Below are 27913 nucleotides of genomic sequence, written 5' to 3'. Positions count from 1 at the left end.
TCATAATGTATTTATTTTAATCTTGTTCTGTTTTGTTCTCTCTAGGGAGGTGTAGTGTCTGAGGAATAAAGCTTGATGCCATAAGCTGGTCTATTGGTGGGACTTAGACCAGATCCAGGACTACATATGCAAAGAAGCTGTCACTGGTATCACTGACAGGGCTTTCAGCACCTTGACATCATCTGCCCAAAAGGGGAGACTCAACTCTATATAAACACAGGCCACCACAAGGAGAACACTGTGGAACTTTTAGTAAACAGCCATGACCTTAACTTAATAATAACATAATATTGACCGCACAGTCAATATTGTATTTCAGAGGATTATCTGCACAAAGAAGTACATTATGTTGAAAAAGATAATCAGTGTTGTATGTGCACCAATCAGGGCTTTTGCAAAACAAAGGGAACGGGATATAATTTATCTTTGCTTTCGACATTCATATCAGAATCAGTTTGCTGTTTTGTGAAAAGAAATGAATATTTTGACAAAAGCATGTTTAGCTTTAATCTTAAAAAAGAAACTCGAGGACTAAAAACGAAAAGTTTCATTTCATAAATGAAGACGGTGTTTAATATAAACTCCCGCAGCATTACAAGTCATCAACACATGAGGATTTCAATTATTTCTTTCTTTCTGAATGTCCGTTTTCTTACTAATAATAGTATTCAGACATTTGTGCACTTGAGACTGACAGATTTTCAGAAGGCTTGGGTAGATGTTATGCCAATGCATTACTACCCTCTTGTGTATATCTATGGAACTCATTAATATGTTAAACTAAACCACTCTTAATTCAACTAAGAAGTCTTTGTTTAAAGGACAACAAAATGATAATTGAATCCCAAAGAACTTTAACATGTAGCTTCTGAAGCCGATTGAGGTGTTTTGTATGTACTTAAATGACATGTGAAAAACAATTGTGGACTACTTTTGCGCCAAGCCCCACAATCATAAACTTGCATGCATTTACTGTTTTTTTTTGTTTGCTTGTTTGTTTATTTCAGCGCTTTGTAAATACGGTATTTATTGAACCTGCATTGTTTTATAGATAATATACTTCTTGTTAATGCATTTTTTTGCTTTTTGAATGTTAGCACTGTTTGTAAATTTTTGACACACAAATAAGGGCAAAATTAATGTCTTTCTCCTGGATTGAATCAGTTTACATATGTAGCTTACATATTTACAGTTTACAAATGTGCAACCTGTTCCCCCCCAAAAATGAAAAGCACAATACACACAAACTTTCAATTAAAATGCTTCAGATGCCAACTCTCGTGCCATTCGGGTTTTGTTTTTTTGGTTTGGAGGTCAAGCAGTTCTGATGGATAAAGACTTCAATGTTTCTCAAACTTCACAACGCAGTGAAGTCTGTGAGCTTTGTTTCGAAATTGCAGTATTCTCGCAATCCGCAGGGTGGCAGCAGAGATCTCTTCGATAAAGGAGCCCTGATCTCAATACTCTCATGTGAATATGCCGGTCACGCAACTCATTTTACATAACTATAAACGTATAAAATAAAGTAAACCTTAATATCAGCAGTCCAAGTGTAAAACAAATCATAAAATCAAGCACTATTTTTGGTCATTGAAACTAAAGTTCTACATAGCCTACACTGGATTGCCAATATCTCACGTGTTGATTGTCAGTATATTTGATTCGTATGTGTTATAGCTTAGATGTAGACTGTAGTAACTGTAGCATTTGCCTTTGGTTCGACACAAAACATTTGGGACCGCGGAAGTCTTGATTGTCTGATCCCTGTAGTTTTATTGGTCTTTGCGGGAGCTGAGTCTGCACTGTGGTTCATGAGTAAAGCCTGTAAACACACCAACACTCTGAACTAATACTAACCATGTGTTATACTACATATACGTACACTTATATTGAAATAGACCTTTGAAATAATATTTTTTAAGTTTGCATATATATCAAATATATGCATGTGTGATCTACTCTACGTCGCTCTCTTAAACTATTGAAAAGAACAGCAGAGACCGAAATCTTTAAGAAATAAAAGATTCAATGTTTTGCTTGCAAAATGTGAGACATCTTCAAATACTACACATTAGATCGTATTTTATATTCATAATGATTTAAAGAAAGAAATGAGAACAGAGGGTACAGAGGGTGTTTGCAAGTGGATGCGTGTTTAAAGGGGGCAGGCCAGGAGAGAGAGAGAGAGAGAGAATACTGAAGGTGAGTTAGTGCTGCAGACTGTTGCTGATGTCGCTGGCCGACAAACAGCAAGTCTTCGACTTTGGGACACGTGTTTGTGTGCTGAATCCAGACACTCGAAGCTACACTTTTGTGCGCTTTTGTTCCCTTCAGTAAGATCAACTCAAGATGATATCGGACATGAGATCGTGCTCTCCATCGCTTTTCTGCTTTCAGCGTGAGTATTGATTTGCCTGTTAATCCAAACATTCACAACTACTTTAGAACTTAGCCATCAGCTATTCTCTTTAAGTGCTCTTGTTTTATATATGCATAATGCGTATCTTTTATTGTATACATAGAGTTACAGTGTACACATTTAAAATTTGCACCAAATGCATGAAAGCGAATGTGTTTATTAGAAGGGAAAGCTGAAGTACTAGCTAATTCAGGAGCATATAGTCAATAGCCAGGTTTAAGGAACAGTTCAACACATTCCACCAATTCTGTCATCATTTACTCACCCTCAAGTTGATCCAAATCTGTATAAATGTCTTTGTTCTGCTGAACACAGAAAAATATATTAGGAAAAATGCTTGTCACCAAACAGTTCTCGACCACTATTGACTACCAGGGAAAAATGCTTTATACATTTCTTCTGTTGAAAACAAAAGAAGATATTTTGAAGAATGTAGAAAAGCAAACAATTCAGGGGCACTACCATTGTAATTTTTCCTACTATGGTAGTCAAGGGTGACCAAGAACGGGTTGGTTACAAGCATTCCTCAAAATATTTTTCTCTGGGTACATCAAAACAAAGAAATGTATACAGATTTGGAACAGTTAAGGGTAAGTTAATGATGACAGATTTATTTTTATGAACTGTACCTTTAAAGTTGAGTTTCACTGTGACAACAATTCAAAGTTAAACTTGTACTTTATCTGGGCAATCATGGTTTAGTTAATTTTTTAGGCCAGAGATGAATGTATGTGCCTGTATAGAAACACTCAGAAATAAACCTACCCTGTGAAATATCACCTGCGTTAGAGATCTAGTCCTAGACTGCTAATATGTACATGTCTTGTGAACATGAGTAAGTGTGTGCGTGCGTGTGTGTGCGCGCGCGCCTGCGTGTGTATGTTTGTTTTTCATATCCCGGTGGGGACCTAAACATGAATGCACACCAACTCTTGGGAAATCGTGTCCCCAAAGGCATAAAAGTTTATAAATGGCACAGAACGATATTTGTTTTGTCTTAAATGCAATAAGTATTCCATAATCTTAGGTTTAGGTGTAGGGTTAGGGGATAAAATATACAGTTTGTACAGTATACAAATCATTACGCCTATGTACTGTCCCCACAGAGATAATAAACCAGACATGTGTGTGTGTGTGTGACATTGCATGTTTGTGTCCCCTCATGCAATTCATAACTTCTGTTTGAATGTTTTATAATCTCATGTAATGGCTTTTCAGTCTGTATGGGTCTGTTGAGACACAGCCAAAAATTGTAAAATCCAGCTGGTGCAGATACCTTTAAACCTGTATCCAAGGCTAATGTTTTTGCTTTGCTGTAAGGTTCAGCTTCTCACCAATTTGCATGACAGAAGCACCAAAAGTCAAGACACATAAATGAAAGCAGTGGGACTATATTTCTGCTCAAAAAGTGAGATGAGAAGATATTTTTGTGAATATTGTTTGTAACAAATTCCAGATGTTTTTCGGCTAATGTCTTTATCACATGAGAGGGGCTTTTTGTAAAGGAAAGTTCAGTGTTGTTTTGGAGGTGGGTGTGTGATGAATATCCACAATGATGAACTTTGATGCTCTTGTGTTTAAATGTAATGCTCATGTTAGTAAATAATATGTCTGATCCAATTATGCTTCACAAATGACCAAACGTACCTCATCATGCGACTGGAAGCATATTGAAGGTCCTCGCACTGACAACAGAATGAATCAAGGTAATTCTGCTTGCACATTGTGCCTGGATCTGCACTTTTAGCAAAACCCAAGAGTGATTCAGGATGATTCACTCGACCCAACAAGGAAAGACAACGTTTTATCCCAAAAGAGAGAGTCTATTTCATTATTCAGGTTTACTCATCTCATCGTCAGTATTATCAGCTTTGATCTATTGGCTGGATCCATTGGGAGTTCTGTCTTTAATTACAGATTATAAACGGTCAGTACTGGTCCTTGATTCTGATTGGTTGAGCCGAGCTCTAAGCCATTATAAAATACCCCAATTTATAACTGCTGACCGCATTACATATCCTAAATATCACTTTCTTTTATGAAACCTTGCTACGCATATGGAATAAATCCACTTTGCGTCGTTCCACAACGCCCTTAGCTGTTATAAAATTCACTGTAACCCACTGCTTCTTGGGGCTTATTGCTTTATTAATGTGTGTCAGCTAACTGAGATGGGTTTTTGTTTTCTAAATAAATATTGTGTCCAAACTCCATGTATAAAAGCTGTTGCCAGTCTGCTGGCTACTTTGTACCCAAAATACTGAAGTAAAAGGCTCAGTTTTTGTCTTTGACCTAGGGTATAATACAATTATTGTCCTGACAGGCCTGGCTAAAAAAATGGTTCTTTAAAAGAGTAGAAACATTTCTTCTTTTAAACCCATTTCAAAATGTATCTCCAATTTTGTTGAAAGTAACACGTTAAACATTTCATTGGGTTTGATATGAACAAATTTGAGAAAGGCGGAGAGAGACAGGCTTGTGAGCGCCCAGTCTTGTGTGCAGGTGTTGATTTTCCTTCATCGGGTTAGTGTGAATATGTATGTGTATGCGAATGAAGTAAGAATATGAGTATACAGATGAGCCGCTGATCTTCAATCTGCTTCCTCAGCAAATTCCAAAGCGTTGACCCTCTCCCTCCTCCCCTCTCCTTCACTCTGATGTTTGTGGCTTCTAACACATGCTTATTACTGCCTTTCTATTGCCCTCAGGGTTTGCTGTACATTTGCACAGCATTTCCATTTCTTCCATTTGACACACATTATAATGACATTAGACAGCCCTAAAGATCATAATGAGATTGTAACCCATATAAAAAGTAGTACACTCAATTTCTTGCTTTATATTTTGGGTCGTTCAGAGAAACGGTCTCTTTGGAATTACTTGGACAGACTGAGACCAGTTATGGTTCCAGTAGTTGAGTCATTTGAATGGTAGTCACAGCTGCTAAAGACAGCTGTGCAAAAACACAGGCTCTTTGTCTCCGTCGGTGAACCTAGGTGTGCTTGAAATGGCTATGATGAGTTAAAATGCAATGTCCGTAAATCATCAATCAATTTGTGTTTTTAGGCATGTGGCTTGTGTGACTGCAACAAAAATGCAGAATTCGAATATGCCGAAAAACTTTATGCACGAAGGTCTTGTATTATCAAACCACTCCCTTTGTCAGTATGGCAACAACTTCTGTGCAGCCTTTTAAAAGTCATACTGTATAATTTATTAAGGATCTGAATTGTTTGTTTGAATGCAAAAATTATGTATATTTTGTATTATACAGTTATTTGCTTTGTATATATCAGTAGCGAACCCTCATTATCCCTCACTATCGTAAACAATAATATTTTAAAACTTTAAAATATTATTTTCAATTAAAGTCTGCCGATTCTCTACATTAGATATGTATATTTGACTTCCTGGATCAATGCAGACTCTATCCATGTGAGATTTCCAAGTCTCACGAGAGTAATTCAAGATCAGGGAGTAGTTGCAACTCTGCAATGTCATACACTATCTGCGCAGCCTGCACATGCTGCAAGTCAAACGTGTTCTTGCATCGGCGCCTTCAATAAGCATACCTCTGGCTGACAGTACAGTAAATCAATGGGAGAGATTAATTTTTAGTGGCATTAAAACAGACCAATCATATCATCGTTCTAAATGGGTTTGCTTTGTTTTTTGCCAGCTTTCCACCACCTGGTGGGTTCTTCGGTTTTGACTAGAAAGGGGACAGCTACCTCAATACCGCATAATTTTTGTTCGCTGAAAACAATTTATTCATATTTTTATTATTATTGTAAGGTTAGGTTTAGGGTTGGGGTATGTGTAGGCGTTAGCAAAAATTATTTACTGTAATTATATGGTGAGATTTTGCACCACTTCCGGCCGTAGCTGTATCCCATCTAGCAACAACCTAGTTGTTCACCAGCAATCTCGTGAAGCGGAAGAAGCACCGGAAGTTGCTTCGCCAACCGCCAAACTTAAAAAAAGAAGATGAAATGTGAAAAATGTGATTTCAAAACGCAGAACAATAACAGCCTGTGAATAAACTTTGTTATCAAGTCTCGGAGAAAAAGAGAAAAGCTGATAAACGTTGTTCAAAACAACAGTTGGATGACTTTATCATGTGATCATCAAATTGTAAGTTAAGTTTTATTGGGCCGCCGTGTCTCAATTCATTCTGGTTGCTAATGTGAGCTTAATCTGAGACAAATAATTTTGACTGGTCAGTCTTAAATTTTACATATTGTGCATATTTGCTGTCATTCTGCATAACAGACACATTTTATCAGATAAGTAAATATAGAAAAGCACAGTTGGGTTGCGCGTGCACAGAGGGCTTAGGCTCAAACGTCACGGTTCGCTACTGGTAAAATGGGCATCAACCTATGACTGATCAATGAAAATGTAAAATGTTGTCTTTAATTTAGTTCTCTATTATAGGTGAAAGGTAACATTTACAGTAAATTTAGCCCAAAACTGTTTTTTATTTCAATAATACTTTGAATATATTTCAGGTTTATAGCAGGTAATGTCTAATTAAATATTTATTGAAACAAGCCCAGTATAAAGTTTACTATACATTAAAAAGGAGTGTTTTAATGCTATTGGATTTGGACTATTACGAAGTCATGAAGAACATTGCAACAAAGCAGGCATGGAACTGTCATGTAAACAGGAATTTTTTTGTGTCTGTATCTGTCTCTATTACACAATGCAGTGCTTTAGTGTTTTATGATTGTTTACACACCTCAGGTCTGTATTTAGTAGTCCTCTGTGTGTACTTCCACAGCCCAGTTTGCCGTAAAACACACTGAACGTTCAGCCCTGTTAACAGACATGTCAGATTAACTCTGCTGCTCCAGCTTCTGTTTTCTTTTCTTATCGTCCAAACAGTGATTCTTGAAAACACAGTGATAAATACACATGATGGCTAGTCTCGCGTAGCCAGACCTTCATACTGAAGGTACCTCAGTATACCGTAGGCTATACCTATACTGAGGTCTGGAACTTATTGTGGCTTTCTTTGGCCAAGGCCAGAAGAGGCCATATGACTGACAGGTAAAGCAACCAATCACGTTTTGTGCCGCGTCCTGTTTAGAGGCGTGGAAATGTCTCCGCAGTAATAGAACGGTGTACATTCATGAACTTGTCAAAAGTTAGCTAAGCGTTAAGTTGATCGTGATGAAAACTTATAGCAACCTTTGTAAACACAACTGCTTACTGCTCAGATCAGACGGCTTTGTGTTGTAACCAGGCGGGCCGTTAAAGAATGTGACACGCACGTCTCTCGGAAATCCTGTGAAATTCAACCAATCAGATGATGACTTTGAACATGCTGAAGTGTTTCCAGAAAAATGTGCGTGATGTTTGAGGCTGAGTCTACATGGTTACGTCGTTTATCCTTAACCCAGTGAGATGAAATGTATGAGGGGGTCTTGACTCTTGCTCAGTGCTGTTTTGTGTTATTTATTTACTTTACATTATAACTTTTTTTTGTTTTCGCATCTGTTACAGTGCTGGCTTTGATCCACTTCAGCCCTGGTAAGTACAGTAATGTATCTGCTGTAGATTTTACAATAAAGCTAGAATGCATGAGTTGATAATGCAATACTTGAATAAACTGTAAATAGTTTTGAATAAAAACATTTGCCAATTGTATACATACAAATGCTTTTCAGATAATTATTTGGTATATTATATTATTAGACAAATGTGTGTGTGTGAGTGATTGGCTTTTTGTATTTCAGTACTAGGCCAAATTGATGGCAGTGGTGTGGTGGTGGCCATGTATAACATTAGCGCCCCCCAGGGATCTCGGGCGGCACTTCAGTGTCACAGTCAGCGCATGGTGTGGACGCAAGACCGCCTTAAAGACCGCCAACGTGTAGCGCACTGGGATCTACTCCGTAGTGGCCCAGAACTTGCGATGGAACGTGTTGTCGATATGTTTTCTGCCGGGGATCAGCGCATCTACAATGGCTACAACCAGGGACGCATTAGCATGCCAAAGACTGCTTTCAGAGATGGCAACTTCTCATTAGTAATCAAAGGTGAAATACGTATAGTTAACACCTAGTACACTATAGCAACTTCCTAACAGTAGAAGTCACCCTTTATTCACTTTTATGTCATCCAAAACCTGCATTTGACTCTTTCGTCTGAGGAACACAAAAGAAGATGTTTTGAGGGATGTTTCAGTGGAAGTCAATGGGGGCAGTGTTGTTTGGTTACCAATGTTCTTCACAATATCCTCTTTTGTGTTCTGCAGAAGAAAGTAAGTCATATAGGTTTGGAATGACATGATTGATGATGAAAACCTTTCATTTTTGGTTGAACTTTTGAATGAATACATTATGTTTTGGTTCTTCATGCAGGTGTTGTTATGAGTGACAAAGGGATCTATTCCTGTAACCTGCATCATCATTACTGCCACCTCTATGAGTCCATCAAAGTGCAGCTTAATGTCACCAAATCAGGTGGGTAAAATCACCTCCATATACTGGAATAGTTTTTTTGGCATTTAACCTGCCTCATGATCAAAGTGGTCAAGTTCATACCAAATAAGGAGCTTGCTGCGAGTTAAAGAATGGAAGGAATGTGAAGACAACTGGGAAGAACATTTTGACTCTCATTCAGTTACCAGCCTTTATTTTCTGTGTTGCAAAGATAAATCAAGGCTTTTTAGATGACATTCATATGGTTCATACATTTTTGTTTCTATGTATATATGTTAATATATATAATGTATGTGGTGTCTATACTGTATATGTATCTCAAAGATGTACACTCATCCAGCCATGTTTTTATCTCAGCTCGTAAGGAGAGGAAGTTCTGGGACGGTCAGAAGGCAGTGTTCGTGGTTTTGGTGGGCAGCACTGTTGCCCTCCCCTGTGTTAACCGCCGACCCATCTGGACAGAAGGCAACAGTCAGGAGGACCAACAGCAGGTGGTGCACTGGGACCGTCAGCCTCCAGGGGTCAGGCACGACCTCGCAGATCGTCTCATCGACCTGTACGCCTCCGGCGAGAGACGTCACTACGGACCTTTGTTCGTTCAACGTAAGATGAACATATCGGCCACAGCATTCTCGCAGGGAGATTTCTCTCTCATCATCTCAGACATCCAGCCACAAGATCAGGGTCTATACTCCTGCCATCTCCACCATCACTACTGTGGCCTGCATGAGAGACGTATCTTCCATCTGACAGTATCCCCTCCCATCCCCGAGGAATCCACTGATGAACCTCAATACCTTCCCAGTGAAGACCAAAGTAAGAGACACTCATTTTATATGACATTAGTATGGTCCTCTAGGGGATAGCTACCGGTGAAATTTTGGACATAGCTTATTCTGGAATAATCCATTATTGTGAAATAATACAAATAGAAATTCAAGGGATTGTTCACCCAAAATAAAATTTCTGTCATTATTTACTCAAGGTCAAGTTGTTCCAAACCTGTGTAAATTTAGTTGTTCTGCTAAGCACTAGGAAAGACATTTGGAAGAATTAGTTTGTAACGTAACCAATCTGGGGCACTATTGACTACCACAGTACAGAAAAACAAATGTCGCCCGAAAGGTTTAGTTTAAGTTTTTAACAGAACCAAGAATTTTGTAAAGTTTTGGAACAACTTGAGGGAGAGTAAATGATGACAGAACTTTCATTTTTGGGTGAACTATCCCCCAAATCTGTGCTGGGCAATTGTTGGCTCATTTATTAAACCTATTGAGAATTAAAACAGTCATTCTTATATTATGGAAAATTTTACAAAGCATTTATATAAAACACAAGCATTTACATAAAAACACACATTTGGTCATATGTGTCCAAACCTTATACTGGTAGTGTAAAGCAATTTTATGGAAATAATAGATTTTTCTAGATTATCCCAAATTATTAAACATAATATTTGCTATTGTTCGATTTACGTTTTTGCTGCTGTTCCAGAACCACTTCTTGATTCAGTGTTTAACACTACACAAATGGGACAACCAAATACAACCAACAGAACATTTAGAACTAAAGCCAAATGTTAAACAAGCAATATTTATGAGAAGTGCCTCTGGGCTAATGTTGTTTATGTCTCTCAACATAGTCTGATCGTGTCTGCAGTGTATTCTCTCAATGTGTCTAATATGATGTTTTTTTTGTCTCTCTGAGGAAAAACGTCCAGACTAATCCATGTTGTTTATTTTTATTGTTGTTAAGTGCCAATGTATTTACAAGAGAAAGAGGGAAGGGTGAGTGTTTTAATCTGGTTTTAGAGAGGAATTTCCCATTACATTGTTGCCATTTATTCAGCCAAAAACCTCCATAGCTCACCGCAACCATACCGTAATGACAAATCCCTCCTGTTTAAAAAAAAACAAGGGGAAAAACCAAGGGGAAAGAGTGGGAAAAAAGAATAATCTGTGTGTAAATACAATGAGTGCAAACAAATAATGATGATCTAAATCATAACAGTAAAAGTCTGAAGATATTGTGCTCAAGCTTTTCATTTGTGTATTGCATATTAAAAAGCAGCAGTTCTCCTTTAAATCTTCTTTTGCATCATGCTAACTTTTTCCTTTCATTTTATTCACTCCCACTTTCACAGCTGGCTCTCTCAGAAAATTTGATAGCCTTATGTTTTCCTTTGAGGTTCTGCCAGCCAGACAGGGGAAGAAGAATTTTTTATTTATTTGCATAAGGCAGAAGAAGGTAAATGAGGTGAAATAAGAAATAAAACGAGGAAGATAAAGCTCGAGTCAGAGCAGGATTGATAATATCTTTTAATAATTTTTTTAGAAGCACAACTTTTCGAAGGAGAAACCACTAATAAGAGAATGTGGGAAAGTAATTTTTAGGGCACAAATCTCCGTGTGGAATCTTGTGGGATAACATCACAGCATATAAAAAGCTACAAAATGTCTGTACTGCTGAATCCATTATTGACATTTCATCAGTGCGCGTAAATGCTTCAAAGTCATTTTCTTTGAAATGGTGGTGATCTGTTATGTCTGCTTTTTATTTATTTGCTGATTGTTTGTTTTGGCCTGCTGTGAACATTCTGGTAAAGCATCAGATTTCCTCAAGACACTCCCATTGAGCTGTTTTTGTTTCGTTTGACGATGTGCAGACTATTTGTCATGTGAATTGGTGATAGCTTTCTCTTTATCTCATTACAGTTGCCTCTCATCTCTTTGTGGTTTCACTTCATTTTATGGTCAGTTTTTCCCTTCAATGTCTTCCTTCCTTGTTTTCTTTCATGACTTTTGTCTGCTCCCTTGCGTATTCCCATCTTCCCACTTCTGTTTCTTTCATTTTCCGTCTTTTGCCTCTCTCTCTTATGACAGTTTTCTTGGCTATTCTCTCAGTTTTTTGTACAGTGTGGTGTTTATCTTCAGGAAAAGGGAAGCGCTTCATCGGTGAAGCATCTGGCCAGCTGTTGCTAGAGCTCCACATCAGACCCCGAGCCATAAGAGGAGACTTTAGTGTTTTAGATTTAGGTCAGATCCCTCAACATCCCCTTATTTCCCCTTCAACCATCATTCCACGCTTTCTCAACTGTCCTTAGATTATCGGTTCTTAATGTATGGATTTCTGTTCGAAAATCTTCAGAGAGTTGAGTTGATTTGAACAGGCTGGTATCAATCATGTGAATCACTCACTTAAAGCATTTGACAGGATCTGACAGATCACATATAGTAGCAACATTTTATGTTGCATTTTTTGTAATATATCAATGTTTCCGTTAACTCTAAGCCTGTCCGGCGCTGTGCCTCAGGAACCCTTGTTTGGGAGTGTTTGGCACATAATTGTCCTGCATTTTTAAGCCCTGGAACTAAACAGTTAAACTCAGGGTTTTTTTGAACAGGCCTGTCCTTGAAGACATTTTATAACAAGCAGGAAATAGTTCTCAAGACTTGGCAAAGGAATGAACGTGAGCTGGCGAGAGAAGTCGAAAGCTGAACAAAACACCATCTTTACATCACCCTTCTAGAAAAGGCACATGAATTTCACATGTGCAAAAACAAACACATGTGAAATATGTGGTTTTGTTCACGTGAATGTCATGTGAAACCTAAGAAGATCATATGCACAACAAATGGTAACATGTACGAAAACTTAAAATCTGTGAATATAATAATAAAAAATTGAGTTATACAATTGGTAAGCAATACACAAAAAATATGGATACTACACTTCCTTAAAGCCACAATATGTAAATTTGGACCGCTAGATGGTGCCCTTTTGAAACAACAACAAATCAAAGCTAAATGACATTATGTAGGAGAGTGGAATTATGGGACACGTCGGTTTAACCATCCAGAGGCGTATGGAGATCGGTAATGAATGAATTTTATTTTATGTCATCGTAATGAATTAGCTTGCAAGAAACATGGAATGTTATGCTACATTATCCCGCAAATGATATTGGACTTTGTCAATTGATTTGGTAGCGTAATTCTACACAGTTTTATGTGTTTTAAACAGTCATACAGTCGTTGTTTAAAAAGTAAACGAGAGGGTAATAGAGTATTACTCAACAAAGAGTAATAGTGATCCATAATAACAGAACAACAGATGCTGCGTCCCAGATGCTGTGTAACCACTTCCGCATTTGCGTGTTGCTGTAGTTTCTACAACCGGAAACTAAGGGTATTGCCGAGCACCGGATATAATGTCACTTATATGCGAAGAATACAAGGGAGACAAGGGACTGGTCATTATTTAAAATAGGAATTTCTCTGGATTTGCACATTCTTAGGAACATTTGGGATAGTATAAGTACACAACTGCATGAAATATATCACACTGCGAAACGATGACAGAATTTTCATTTCGAAAGTATTGAAACTATTCCTTTAAGGGAAATTGGTGACAATATTCCTCTAAACCACCATAACTCAGTCAGTAACCAGCCACGTCCGCATTTTTTATGAGGTCTCCAGAATAGTGAGGTTAGATGCTCTCAGCTGTCAGTGATTACAGTAATCCACCATGAGACATTAGTCTGTTTACCCCTTTGCACATGGGTTCAGACAAGCACAATAAATGGTTGAGATTTAAATTATAGGGCAGAACCTGTATTTTACAGCTAACAATTACTTGTGGGTACTTGAAGCAGGTAAAATGCAGATTGTACTTGTTCCCATATAGACAGTGCTAATAAATTACATTCAAACGATGTCCTGTTGTCTTGCTGCAGACGGCTAATAAAACAATATTATTGCACAGTTCAAATGAAAGCTGAACAGACCTCCACACATGAACACCAGTCAGAGGTCAGATGCCTGATCTGGTTCACCAGATTCACAAGCATGTTCTGTCGGAGAAGCTGTGGTTAACCTCAGGGACATCAACTGTAAACGGTGCCTTGATCCTTCAACTGCCTTTTAGCAGTTTCCTACGGTAACAATAAGAATTGATTTTCTTGGTGATTTTTCACTTCACTGTATTTTTTGTAAGAATCAAAACAACCGTGTCACATTTTGTCTTCTGTTGTCATCTTAGGATGTGTGTCTCTTGTCTTCAGTGTAGATGTAGTGACTGCTCCGGCTTTTTTGGGGGGTGTTGAATTTTCCTATGACAGCAAAAGTGCAAAGTCACTCACAGTTAAGCACATACTACCTCCCCAATTCCCTGTCGTTCCTCCCTCTGTTTTCCACCCACTCTTCTTTTTGAAGTCTGTTTAACTTCCAGGAAAAACACGCACACACTCACATATAACGTATTTTGTATATTTTTTAGATGTGGTACATACAGATGCTTGAGATATTTCCATGCATTCATGCCTTTAGCATTATTAAAAGTTTGTTGTAAAGTTTTTTTTCAACTTTTGATCTTGAAATGTATAGGACCTTTAACTCTTAATGGTGATCATATACAGTTTGTCGAAAGAAATTTGGAGGCGTTTGTTCACTTGGTTACGACAAAGTTTTTTGTCATTATTGTTTTTGTGACTGTAGGAAAGAGCCTGGATGGGTACATTTCTTTTCTTTTTTTTTAAATGTCTTTGAAGATATTTTCTGTAAAACATGGAGGACTTGAACTCTTCCAAAACCTCATCTTCTAAAACAAATTAATTACTACCATAAACCTCCAAGTAACAATATGGTAATATAGAGCCCTCTAGTGGCCACTAAAATGATGTCACCTGATCAAGTTCACAGGCAAAACTTATCAAAACAAAACATATTTTTGATCCTTTTTGCAGTAGACACCAACGTGGTAGAACTGCCGCCACATGTCATCAATGTAATTTTGCCGGAGCAGAGAAATCACTTCCTGCAACAGCTGGGCTACATCCTGGCCACTCTCCTCCTTCTTGCTCTGTCCATACTGGGTATCATTCTCCTCACACGTCGTCGACAAAGACAAGGTCTTTTTTATCCTTCATTTGGTCCCTATTCGTCTACTTTTATTTTTTGTTAAACTGTACAGTTATGTAATATGTAATATAATTGATTGTATTGTACACAGGCTTCTAATTCAGCTCATTCATTCAGAACCTGTTTATTTTAGAAAGAATGTTCATGGAAATGTCTTTCAAACACATGTTGGCAATATGTGACATTGTGTCCTCGGACATAATTTTTCTCTTACTTTCTTTCATGGCGTATTTGGTTCATTTTTAGGCCAAGAGTTTGATCCACAGAAAGTTGAAAGCCAAACTCTGCCTACGGTGAAGTATGTGTGAGTATCCACCGCTGCTAAACCGATTAATGTATAAACCTTCAAGTCATTCATAAAGCATGAACTATCTAAGTGTCTTGTAACTACTGTAGGAGTCAAGCATCATGTGTCAAAAAGGAATGTGTCCCAGAGATGAAGTTAATGAACCAGGAAGAAACAAAGTTGGGTGAGTTTACTTCACATAATGCTACAGGACCTGTGAAAGGCTTGGACAGACCTATTTCTCTTCTGTCTCCTCAGACTACAAGAACAATCTTCTGAAAGAAGCAGAAATGTCCAAACTGTGTCCCCCAAAGGCTGTTGATCTAGACAGAGGTAGGCTCTTCAGAATCATTGGCTACATTCATACTGTACATTTTTGGGATGGACTATTATGCTTACTTAAAGGTTTGACTTAGCCTACTGTTTATTTTAGAAGTTGTGTGAATGTAGCCGCTTACTTGAGGAGTTTTTGGCATCTCAACTGTTTAGTTCTCTACTTATCTTTCTGCAGACATAGAGACGCCATCTTGGAAATAAAAAGCCCTTTGTCTCTGGCTGGTCCAGGGGCCGATTTGAAAAAAGGAGAATGGAACAACGATGGGTGAAAGTTTGGCAAGAGATAAATGATAGACAAACATGGTTGTACAATTCCTTTTTTTCCGTTTTTTGGTGACTCACATTGACAGCCAGTGACAGCAGTACATTTACATTTAGTCATTTAATGGACGCTTTTATCGATAGCGACTTACATAGCAGTACACAACAGAGTCTAAATTTTGGACAGGAGATGTCATTACATTCCTCTAGAGTATCACATTTACATGTCTTGAGTTTGTTAAAGACACTTAATAAAGCTTAATATTGTCTGAATGCCTGTTCTGAATACAATCTTAAATAAAATGATCTTTGTTTTTTCTTTTCATGAAATCATACTAGTTCATGTACGTTTAGCCTATTTGTTTACATTTGTTTATTGTTATACATCATCCTACAGTATCCTACACTTCAATTAATGCATTCTATCAATTGTTAAATACTTTAATCTAATTACTAATTACTAACTTTTTTACCACTAAAAAGCTACTTTCCTTTTTTTATCAAAGAAAACCCTCTCGGTTACTGTCTTCATGTTTACTTTTCTTATGACGAATTGTATTTTGTCACTGTTTATTTGTAACTTCTAGCAGTTACTGTAAATGTATTTGCTTGTATTCATACAACTCTATGCTAACAGATAGGTCAGCTTTGAGGAAACCATTGTAAGTGTAATAGACTGATGCGATGCATCAAGGTACATATAAAACTGTTGTTATGTAGCTCTTCATATTATTTTCAACATGGAAGCAGCATACGTGTGTTTCTGTAGTTTGCTTAAAATCATTGTTATTATGTAATATGTACAGCTATGCCTTATTCGATTTTGAGGTATAGGAAACAAAGCTTGTGCCCATCATGTTGAAAATGTGATAACTGCTCTTGTTATTTTCTTTAAAGGGATACTCCACCCAAAATTAAAATGTATTTACTCACCCTCAAGTTGTTAGAAACCTGTATACATTTCTTGGTTCTGTTGAACACAATGAAAGATCTATAGAACTACTGTAGCAACTGACATTTCTGGGAACATTCTTATATGTTTTTGTGTTTTGTTGAAGAATGTAGGAAAGCAAAACGTTCTATGGTACATTTGCCTACCATTTTATTATGACCTACTATGTTAGTCAACGATGTCCCAGAAATTTCAGTTGCTAACGTTTTTCCAAATATCTTTCTTTGTTTTCAAGAGAACAAAGAAATGTATACAGGGTGAGTAAATGACAGAATTTTCATTTTTGGTTGGAGTTTTCCTTTAATATTGTCTTAGTATAAAAATGATTCTCAGGCTAAGACAAAATATGTTGGATAGACCATAAACTGCCTTATTATGGTACTGTACATAATGGATTCTCAATTAATTAACCATTATTAATATTGATGATCAAATTCTCCAAACCGCTGCTGATGTTTTCTCATTAAAAGTCTTTGAATTTTCTTTAAATCATAATCTGCATGATGAAACACCACAGATTTACAAATGTTGTGAAATTAGTACACAATAAACATCCAATAATCTGTTAGTATTAAACGATTATGAGGAATGTTTTCAAAAAACCCAACTCAGAATGGAGTGTACTTGCTTTCTTTCATTGTTTTGGTTGAACAATACATTAAACAAGACCTGCAGGTACATTGACTTTGTATATTTTCCCCTTTTGACTGCATCCACTCATTTCTTTAACTAATTTCAGTTCATTCGGTTCGATTCGGTTTAAACAAGGAAAAGTCCAAGCTGATGTTGTTGGTTGTAAAATTGGCAGGAAAGGTCCTTACGAAAATTTTACTAATTTTACTAATGGAAATTTTAATAGGTGGGGTTCTGGGAAAGCCTAGTACAGTAGTACAGTACAGTAGTTAGTATATACACATGTAGTCCACATTCAACATATCATTTCAAACCTGTAAATACTTCTTCTGCATAACATTAAAGCAGATATTTTGAAGAAGATAACCAAACAACCCATTGACTTCCACTGAATGGAAAGAAAATACATGTTTCTAACCATACTGTTAGTCCAATCCATAGACTGTCTCTCATGTCAATGTAATTTGCTTGAGTGCTAAACAAAGGATGCAGTTTTGTGTCGAAAAAACAGCCCCGTGTGTTCACCATCTCTATCATTCTAAGACCAGACAGATCATTTGGGTTCATGTCATGTAAGGAAAACTAAAACTGAATGTTTTGAATGGTTCCTTCATTTGAATGGTATTTGCTTTGGAAAAATGTTGAATAACCTTGTTTTTTTACACTATAGGTTAAACCTTAGTGATGATGTCATGCAAGTCTTGAGCTAAAAGTGACATCTCTTTGGTAAGAGTCACTCAGACTCTGACCATGGAGAAATTTGGGCTTCTTATGGGTCTGCTGCTGTTGCTCCATACATCTGCCCAAACCGTACCCGGATCAGTAAAGGAATTCATACACGTGGAGACTAATTTGTCATGGAATGGTGCACAATTATATTGTCAAAATCGTTTTGAAGGTCTTTTCACAGCTACAAATGAGCATGATCTAAAGAATTTGACCGGCTTTGCTAAAAATCTCTCTTGGATTGGTCTTTTCAAGGGAAAGCAATTGTGGAAATGGGTGGATGGATCACTGGCAAATTATTTCAACTGGCATAAGCTTGGGGATTGTGCCTCAATAAGCAGTGATGGATTTTGGCACAACAGGTCATGTGATGATCAATTACCCTTTGTGTGTAGGCAATTTCCAATGTGGGACTTGGGTACGACAAAATCATCTTGGTCTGTTGCAAAAAATTCCTGTACGGGTAAAGGTGATAGCCTCGCTATTTTAAACGATGCGACAGAAAACGGAAATGTCACCGGTGTGCTCAAAGGGAATGAAGCCTGGATAGGATTATCCAAATATTATCAAAACTGGTTATGGGTACCCCAGACTCCCCTCACATACTCCAACTGGTTCACCAACAATTTGTGTGCAGTGATGGATTGCCAAGGCTTATGGCATGACACCTCTTGCTTTGAGAAGAAACCATTTGTCTGCATTGTTCAAATTATCGGGAATCTCACATATGAGCTGTTCCATGAGAGTAAAACCTGGAAAGAAGCTCAGAGCCACTGCGAGATGGGCAACATGAAGCTGGCCATGTTGAAAACCAAAGAAGACATCACTACACTATTGGATCAAATCTGTAAAACTGAAGGGGACAGTCTTAACTTTTGGATCGGGCTATATAACGACCCTTGGTTGTGGCTTTTAGGGGGGTCAAATGTTAGAAACTGGAACAGCATGCAACCTGATGGTAAAGATTTTGGCAATGAATCCATACCACGTTGTGCAGCTGTTCATGACGGCGAATGGTTTGCTATGGAGTGTTACGATAACCTTCCCTTCTTTTGTTCGGCCATAGTACGCTCCATGATCCTGCTGTCAGAACACAAATCATGGGAAGAGGCGTTGAATCACTGTAGAGACAAATATGTGGATTTGGCTAGTCTGGGATCAGAAGCTGAACAAGAGGTTGTGATGAGGAAAATCGAAGATGTTCAGAGCGTTTATGTGTGGACTGGACTACGTTTTCTGGCAGGTTCTTGGTTCTGGGTGTATGGGGATGCTTTACAGTATGAAAACTGGTTAGAAGGTGAACGGGCACATTGTCCAAATGCCATGCGTCGCTGTGGTGCTATCGCTGTAGCGACAGGGAAGTGGGAGCCCAGATCATGCGAGGAAAAACTGGAGTTTCTCTGTTTCCAGAAATGAAATGTTTTCTTTGTTTTCCGAAATAGCCAAAGAATCAAAATGGAAACCATTTACGATTTTATTATTAAAAGTTGTGTGCAAAAGTTAATCGCTGTCAAGTTAGACATATGCAGTACTGTGGTGATCTGTAGGGCTATTTTCATAAAACAAATGCTAAACGTAGCATTTTGGGTAGACTGATATTTTGTATTTCGTTTGAAATATCGTATATGTCTGTAAAACAAATGCTACTTTAGAACATTGCATTAATTTTTTATTTATTCTTTACTTAGTCTGATTATGTTTAACATGTTCATGTTACATTTTCATCTGGATATGTCTATCCAGATTTGGCCTATATAGAAATGTCAATAAAAGATTAAACTTGATTCAGTGACTGAGTTGTTGCGTATAGAACATTCCATTGCATAGTGCAAACTACGGATATAACATCCCCAATACCCTTTCTTCTCCAACATAGTTGAAACTGTAATATTTGATAAGATTTATATATTGACATTCACACATTTAGCAGATTTTATCTGAAGATACTTTTTTTATTATAGTACAAATTTTGTATGTGTATTGATTCATGGACTGAGTTACAAGGTCAGGAGAATTTGAATTGCAAATACAGATAAGCTAAACAGACATCAATATCCTTAATAACCTCTCTAGGTTAAAAATTGAGTGTCAAATGTGGGTCACTCCTATTATACAGGATTAACAATCTGTTGACAAACTGTAGATGTGTGCAGTCAGAGCTACTTCAATGGAGCATGAGAGACCGAATAACAACTGTCCCTGGCCATCTCGGAAGTGGGAGTCAATTTCCAGATTTAAAAAACTATGGCATGGAAACAGAATAAGCATAGCTGTGTTATATTGCTCTAATCTTTTAATAATATAATTAACCACATGCACTTTTATGAAACCAGGGGGTTAAACTATTTGAATGGAGGAAAGGGAAACCAGCTGAATCATTACGTGTGCATGGTGGAATAATGCAAAAAACAATAAAAAAAACCTTCTCATGTGTGCTTGATTGTTTAGATGCAGACTGCATCATGCACTCCCTATTCAAATTATCTCTCTTAACATCTAGGCAAAACACTATCCAACTAATTTTATTATTACCATGTGTAGTTAGAATGTCTGAAGTTACTTCAGACGATATCACAATATTGCCAAAATCACATCACCAAAATGTGTTCATATTGCTTTTCTTCAATTTATTCAAATTTTTAACAGATATAAAAAGTGTAATGATGCTATTGTCCTCATACTTTCCATTACTATCAACAGAAAACTTATAACCCTCACTTTTGAAAGGATTTAGAACAAAATCTGAAAATTGTTACTTTTATAAGTTTGTTTGAATAAAATAGTCTGCTAAATGAATCAATATAAATACGACTATACTTGGTGGTAAATTTAACATGAAGGTGAATTACTGATGAGGATTTAGTTTTGGGTGAACTATGCCTTTAATAGTGCTTTCATGCCTATTCCTTGAATAGTAACTCACTTCTTTCTACCACACGGTGGCAGCACAACGCAGATAAATGGCTGGCAAAACCAGACGACACAAGTTAATCAGAGAGGGCGCCATTGTGCGGATCAAAACGATTCATTTATTAAATAAAAAGTATTTGAAGAACTTTCGCATTCATTTTATCGTGAGCCTGAACCTCTGGGCAGATACTAAAAGAAGTCTGAATTACCTATCATGGAGAGAAACCGTCTTAATATGGACTTACAATATAACTAATGATGCTTTTCTTCTGAATTTCTTAGATCTCACAGTTGGAACCAGTGATCAGTAGGAAATGTGCAGAGACCACTACACTGGGACAGAAGCTTTCAGTGCAGTCATTTTGGATCATTTAAGTTATAATGGCTAGAAATGTTTCAGTAAATTTTTTTAGTTTGACTGTTGATTTAGAATGTTAGCCTGTGAGCTGTGGGAATTCAGGAAAGGAAAACAAAGTTATTTTTTATTTTCAAGTAATTCATTAGAACACACTTAAACGCAAAGATTCACAGTAGGCTGTACTAGAACTAATTTAATGATGATTTATTTATTAAAGAATCTGTCCCCAGATTCTTGTATTTGTATTCTAACTGTGCAAGGTGAATTAATTTTCCACAGGACCTGTTTACCTGGTTACAATTTGTTCTGTGTTTTGAACCTGGTAGATGTTATTGGTTTGGTCAGGAAGCTAAAAGACTTTCTCTGTAAGTCGCTTTGGATAAAAGTGTCTGCTAAATGACTTAATGTAAATGTAAAGAAAACAATTTCTTGTCTAAAACAAGTATTAGACATCACTATCTTGTTTCAAGATCCACCTATGGGAAGGGCATCCGTACCTGACCTCTGTAGAAGCCAATTCAATTGCACCAAGTCTGGCTAGACAGACAGGAGCTAGAGCCCTATGCCAGGTGAGGACCCGCCCCCTGGCCTAATGCATAAAGGCTACAGCACGTGCAACCTTTCGTCAGTTGACATTCGCTTCTCCTCTTTGCTCCGCAGCTTTACTGTGCTTGTCTGACTTCACTTGGCCTAAAGAAGGACATATCTCTGTTCAGCCTTCGCCAGGTGTGTGGTCAGGATTTTACGGTTGGTTGGTATTTATCTTCAATTGGTCGGTTTTACACCCACACTTGCCAGGCCACCCGCCTGTTTCAACGCCCCACATTGAAAAACGATCTGCTCCCCCATCTAGTACTTCGGATGGCAAAAGAAAGTTATACCTGATATGCCCCTCCAGGTTCACGGGCAGCCAGCCCATTGGACCTAAGTTTGAGTTTTCTTCCCCTTTACCCAAGATGGGAAAGTTCTTAACCCAAGGGCCCCTTTTTCCGTGTTCGGGTGCCCACCCTCACACGCCACAAGTTCAGGTGTACCCCATACACAACCCCCCTCCCCAGCTCCCTGTTCCAGAGCTGGAGGGAAAATCAGTGGTGACAAGTGCCCGGTTATTGTCGAAAAGTTCTTAACCAAAGCCTTCACAGTTTGCACAAATCACTCCTCATACACTCAAAAAAGGCTTCGGTCCCACTGTGTGTTTCCAAAATAAGAAACAAAATACCAAACACCGAGAGTGAACGCTCTGCTCTCTGCGGCCGTTTCTCGGATGTCCCTCATGTCTCCGCCAGTCTGTCCGCTAGATGGCGCCATTGTATCAAGAATAAGCAGTACGGTCGCGATCGCACACATCACAGGCAGCTCTCTCGGCTTCAGAGTGAACGAGAGCAAGAGCAACTTCTCTCCGAGCCAGACCACAGTTTTTCTGACGAGGCTGAATCCAGCTTCTTATTCGCAGTTTCTTATTGACGCTATCCGTTCCACCTTAAAAACGCGAAGCAATCCGCTTTTCCAGTTTCTTATTCACGCTTAGCTTAGGGATCATCTCGCGTTTCTCTTCTTTTACGTTTTTAAAATAAAAACTTTTTTGTGTGCGCGCGTGTGCGTGTGTGTGTGTTTGAGAGAGTGCACAGAGGATGGGCTGCTGCTTGCTGTCTAAGTCATGACATGCTGAATGCCCCTTGGATGAACGTGAACTTCACGTGGAACCTCCATCACCCACTCCCCCTACCATTCTCTATATTACTTTGATAGGACCGTTTTTTAGGCAGCCTCAGAATATTAATCATATCCAAAAGTACCTATGTTTGTAAGTGCAATATTCTAGTGCAGAGCCTGCAATACGGTTTATGCATAATTAAGTAAATTACGTGTATATTTGTAAAAATCATAGTATACACCGTTTTGTAATACTTTGCATATCTATAATTAACTGTACATCTAATGTAAATTAAATATTATCATCATTGATGTATTTTATTGTTATTCTATATATATATTTTTTTTTTTTTCCCATTTCCTGTGTTTTTCTATACTGTATTTTTTCTGAGCTCCTAAAAAGCACAACACGTTGCTTGTCTGTGTGTGCACAATTGGAAAATAAAGCTTATTCGCTCTTATACAATTTATTATACTCTTGTTGGTCTTAGCCAGTGCGTATATTACTGCTATGTAGTTACATGTATTTAGATTTATGTAAACTTTGTCACTTGTTGTATGTACAGAATATGTGTTTTTGTACAAGTATGTCTTTGAGGGTGCGTTAAAAGTTGCACAGGTGGGTTATACCTTGTCTTGATGTCTACCGCATGGGGTGCCATATCTCGACTTTCTTTGAGGGTGCGTTAGAAGTTCTACATTGGAGTTATACCCAGCATTTGCGACTAACATCTAGCCAAAAAGCAGATCTTTTTACTGTAGCATTTTGGAGTTATTGACCCCTGAAGTTGGCATATTTCAAAGTACTCTTCAATGGGCCGTTGCACTTATGGGACATTTTGAGGTGCTACATCTCGAAAACCTTTAAGGGTGTGTTAAAAGTTCTACATATAGGTTATACCCAGTATCCTTGACTACCACCTGGCCAAAAAACAGACATTTTTACTGTAATCAGTGTCCATAAAGGGGCGCACAAGCGGTCTCTTGCACGAGTAGTATGTTTAAGAAGGTGTTATGCGCATATAACTTTTGACGCACCCTTAAAGGTAAAGTACTGTGATCATCGCGTTAACAACGCAAGGTTGTGGGTTGGAACCCAGGGGGATTGCACATACCTATGTATATAGGATAAAGCAAGTTAAGACACTTTGGAAAAAAGCGTCTGCCAACTACATACATTATTAATGTAATCACGCATTTATTCATATAAAGGTCTTTAAACTATTAAGGCGAGATTGAAAAATGGTTGCATTGACACGTCCAGTATGTTGACAGTTTCTGGCTGTGGGTAGCAGTTCCGTCTGGTAAACTAAATCCTGCGTCAGAATCTTTCAGACAGCGCACCAGTATTAACTTCTCTTTCATCCTTGAATGAACAAAACAGACAAGATTATACCAGAAAGCACATTTTGTATTCTGAAGTATTAAATGAATACAAAGCGTTATGAAAATAGGAAGCACATTAGACCTGCTTAGGGCGGCAGTTCTTAAAGGGGCCGCATTGTTAAACCTACTGTTAAGTCACTAATGTTAAAATAAAAAAGGGAATCAATTTGATTTAGATGCTTAAAGAGTATTCTACCACCTTTTTATATATTTAGAAATAAAGACTGTTAAGTGTTTAAGAACTTAATTGTGACCCTGGACAACAAAACCAGTCTTATGGGTTAATGTCTTGTTTTACAAATTACGCCTTGAATTAATGAATGGTTGTTAGGATAGGACAATATCTGGCTGAGAAACTTTATTTGTGAATAATGATATTACCAGAATAAATGTAATTGATATTGCATTTTTAAGGCATTCTAATTCTTAATAGGCATTTCAGCACCTTGGGCATTGATAGAAATCACCATATCCCCTGCACACTGAACACTAAAACTAAAACTCTGCTTTCTGGCATGTTGGTAGACAAAGAGACATGGTTTAACACAGCTCTGGAACATTTAACATTTATCCTCAAAGACAGTTGAGATATGGCACCCCAAAATGTGCTAAAAGTGCAACCACCATTGTACCGTTTTGTGAGATATGCCAACTTCAGGGGTCCATAACCTTAAAATGCTACAGTAAAAATGTCTGTTTTTTGGCCAGGTGGTAGTCAAGGATACTGGGTATAGCCCCTATGTTGACATTTCAACGCACCCTTAAAGGTTTAAGAGATCTAGCACCTAAAATGTACCATAGGTGCAACAGCCCATTGAAGAGTACTGTTAAATATGCCAACTTCAGGGTCAATAACTCAAAAATTCTACAGTGAAAATGTCTGTTTTTTAGCCAGGTGGTAGTCAAGGATACTGGGTATAGCCCCTATGTTGACATTTCAACGCACCCTTAAAGGTTTAAGAGATATAGCACCTAAAATGTCCCATAGGTGCAACAGCCCATTGAATAGTACTGTGAAATATGCCAACTTCAGGGTCAATAACTCCAAAATTCTACAGTGAAAATGTCTGTTGTTTGGCCAGGTGGTAGTCAAGGATACTGGGTATAACCCCTATGTGGAACTTTTGAGGCACCCTTAAAGGTTTTCGAGATGTTGCACCTAAAATGTCCCATAAGTGCAACGGCCCATTGAAGAGTACTGTGAAATATGCCAACTTCAGGGGTCAATAACTCCAAAATGCTACAGTAAAATTGTCTGTTTTTTGGCCAGGTGGTAGTCAAGGATACTGGGTATAACCTATATGTAGAACTTTTAACGCACCCTTAAAGGTTTTTGAGATGTAGCACCTCAAAATATCCCATAAGTGCAACGGCCCATTGAAGAGTACTGTGAAATATGCCAACTTCAGGGGTCCAAAACTCCAAAATTCTACAGTAAAATTGTCTATTTCTTGGCCAGGTGGTAGTCAAGGATACTGGGTATAACCTATATGTAGAACTTTTAACGCACCCTTAAAGGTTTTCGAGCATAAGTCCCATTGAAGAGTAAACAGTAAAAAGATCTGCTTTTTGGCTAGATGTTAGTCGCAAATGCTGGTTATAACCCCAATGTAGAACTTCTAACGCACCCTCAAAGAAAGTCGAGATATGGCACCCCATGCGGTAGACATCAAGACAAGGTATAACCCACCTGTGGAACTTTTAACGCACCCTCAAAGACATACTTGTACAAAAACACATATTCTGTACATACAACAAGTGACAAAGTTTACATAAATCTAAATACATGTAAATACATAGCAGTAATATACACACTGGCTAAGACCAACAAGAGTATAATAAATTGTATAAGAGCAGTGGATCAGAAGAAAATTCGAATAAGCTTTATTTTCCAATTGTGCACACACAGACAAGCAACGTGTTGTGCTTTCAGGAGCTCAGAAAGAAAAAATACAGTATAGAAAAACACAGGAAATGGAAAAAAAAAATATATATATATATATAGAATAACAATAAAATACATCAATGATGAAAATAATTAATTTACATTAGATGTACAGTTAATTATAGATATGCAAAGTATTACAAAATGGTGTATACTATGATTTTTACAAATATACACGTAATTTACTTAATTATTCATAAACCGTATTGCAGGCTCTGCACTAGAATATTGCACTTACAAACATAGGTACTTTTGGATATGATTAATATTCTGAGGCTGCCTAAAAACGGTCCTATCAAAGTAATATAGAGAATGGTAGGGGGAGTGGGTGATGGAGGTTCCACGTGAAGTTCACGTTCATCCAAGGGGCTTTCAGCATGTCATGACTTAGACAGCAAGCAGCAGCCCATCCTCTGTGCACTCTCTCAAACACACACACACGCACACGCGCGCACACAAAAAAGTTTTTATTTTAAAAACGTAAAAGAAGAGAAACGCGAGATGATCCCTAAGCTAAGCGTGAATAAGAATGTTAAGGTTTCATCCAATCAGAGTGTCGTTTAATAAATGACGTCAGTCAGTAAGAGACGAACAAAATACGAATGCTCCGATGCAGGAGATTGATATCTCATCTTTCCTTTAGTAGTGGTTTTATGTGAGCGAGTTACTGACAAGAATGTAAGTTGTTTATTTCCTTTATCCTGTGATGTTATATATGCGTTTAAAGTAGATTTGTGTACTGTATTGTGTTATCACAAGCTCGTTTTGCTCACCATCGCGGCAGCTCAGCTAGCGCCCATGCGCCAACGTTTATACGTTTATGTTTAATATAAGTAATACATGAGTACGTTCAAAGAGTGAGATATATCTCTGGATGGTGGTTTATATGGTTGTTTGCCTATATTTGTGTAAATATCGCGTTATGTGCCATTTCTTATATCGGATGTTACTGCCTGTAATGACACTATAATGTCGTCTCACATAACAACTTACTCTATGTGCGTCCCTTTGAATGCCACCTTGTGGATTATCTAGGAACTGCAATAACTTTAATAACGTTGCCAGTTTATTGCCTTGGTGAATGTTATTGATTTAGCTGTATATCTAATATTATTGTTATTCTTTATTATTTTCAGACCGCTTACTGTTACCACTTATTGTTACTATTCAACCTGAATCAAGAGTAAACTACAAACTCTGCTTCAAATCTGAGTCGTATGTGTTCTTACCGACAAACCAGTGCGGATACAAATCCACCTATTCCAGTAAATACAGTCCTTAATTAATCCTCCAAAACATTTGGTCCTTCGAGCCGGATGCTGTGTCTACACTGGACTAATGATGTCAGAAGAGCAGAGTGCAGAGTATCAAGTTCATGGAGCACGTCCTAGACGTATAGTTCGTCAACCAACTTACTTACAAGATTTCGAATTGCAGTATGCTGGGCTGCCTAGAGCTAATGTCTATCTGCCTCAGACAGCACAACATCCACATTTGTCAGATGACTTTCAACAGGATGATGAGGGCAGAGACATTCCTATGGCCCATCCACAGGCATCTATTTCTTATCATGATCAAAGAGAAGGGTCTGTTGGATCACCTGATTCATTAGAATCGCCACGCCTGGCTTTAGAGCCCTTGTATCTTACCAGATACAATGAGTGAGAGAGATGTA

At 37.8% G+C, this 27913-nt stretch overlaps 2 protein-coding genes across 5 annotated transcripts in view; both read left to right on the top strand.

Annotated features, from left to right (window-relative positions):
• Positions 1–1273, top strand: part of plekhg5a (pleckstrin homology domain containing, family G (with RhoGef domain) member 5a) — a gene marked incomplete at its 3' end in the record, with an annotated part of 34440 nt that extends 33167 nt beyond the window's left edge. For all 4 annotated transcript variants that reach the window (XM_079483324.1, XM_079483327.1, XM_079483326.1 and 1 more), the window contains one exon: positions 46–1273. In XM_079483324.1, coding sequence (XP_079339450.1) covers positions 46–55 — 10 coding nt within the window. The remainder of the gene's footprint in view (positions 1–45) is intronic.
• Positions 1274–2126: 853 nt separating this feature from the next.
• Positions 2127–17306, top strand: mxra8a (matrix-remodelling associated 8a). Its single transcript, XM_079482811.1, has 11 exons — positions 2127–2202; positions 2335–2398; positions 7931–7957; positions 8164–8466; positions 8791–8892; positions 9229–9687; positions 14618–14782; positions 15039–15096; positions 15189–15262; positions 15337–15411; positions 15590–17306. Exons 2-11 carry the CDS (start codon positions 2350–2352, stop codon positions 15613–15615), a joined length of 1338 nt encoding a protein of 445 aa, XP_079338937.1. The 5' UTR covers positions 2127–2202; positions 2335–2349; the 3' UTR covers positions 15616–17306.
• The last annotated feature ends 10607 nt before the right edge of the window (positions 17307–27913 follow it).

This window comes from Barbatula barbatula (assembly GCF_947034865.1).
Source record: "Barbatula barbatula genome assembly, chromosome: 20".
Taxonomy (NCBI): Eukaryota; Metazoa; Chordata; class Actinopteri; order Cypriniformes; family Nemacheilidae; genus Barbatula; species Barbatula barbatula.
This window is presented reverse-complemented; position numbering and strand designations above follow the sequence as displayed.

Coding starts and splice junctions, on each gene's coding strand:
- mxra8a (XM_079482811.1), top strand. CDS start 2,350: ATGATATCGGACATGAGATCGTGCTCTCCATCGCTTTTCTGCTTTCAG. Junction 9,688..14,617: donor CCTTCCCAGTGAAGACCAAA/GTAAGAGACACT, acceptor TCCTTTTTGCAG/TAGACACCAACGTGGTAGAA. Junction 15,412..15,589: donor GGCTGTTGATCTAGACAGAG/GTAGGCTCTTCA, acceptor ATCTTTCTGCAG/ACATAGAGACGCCATCTTGG.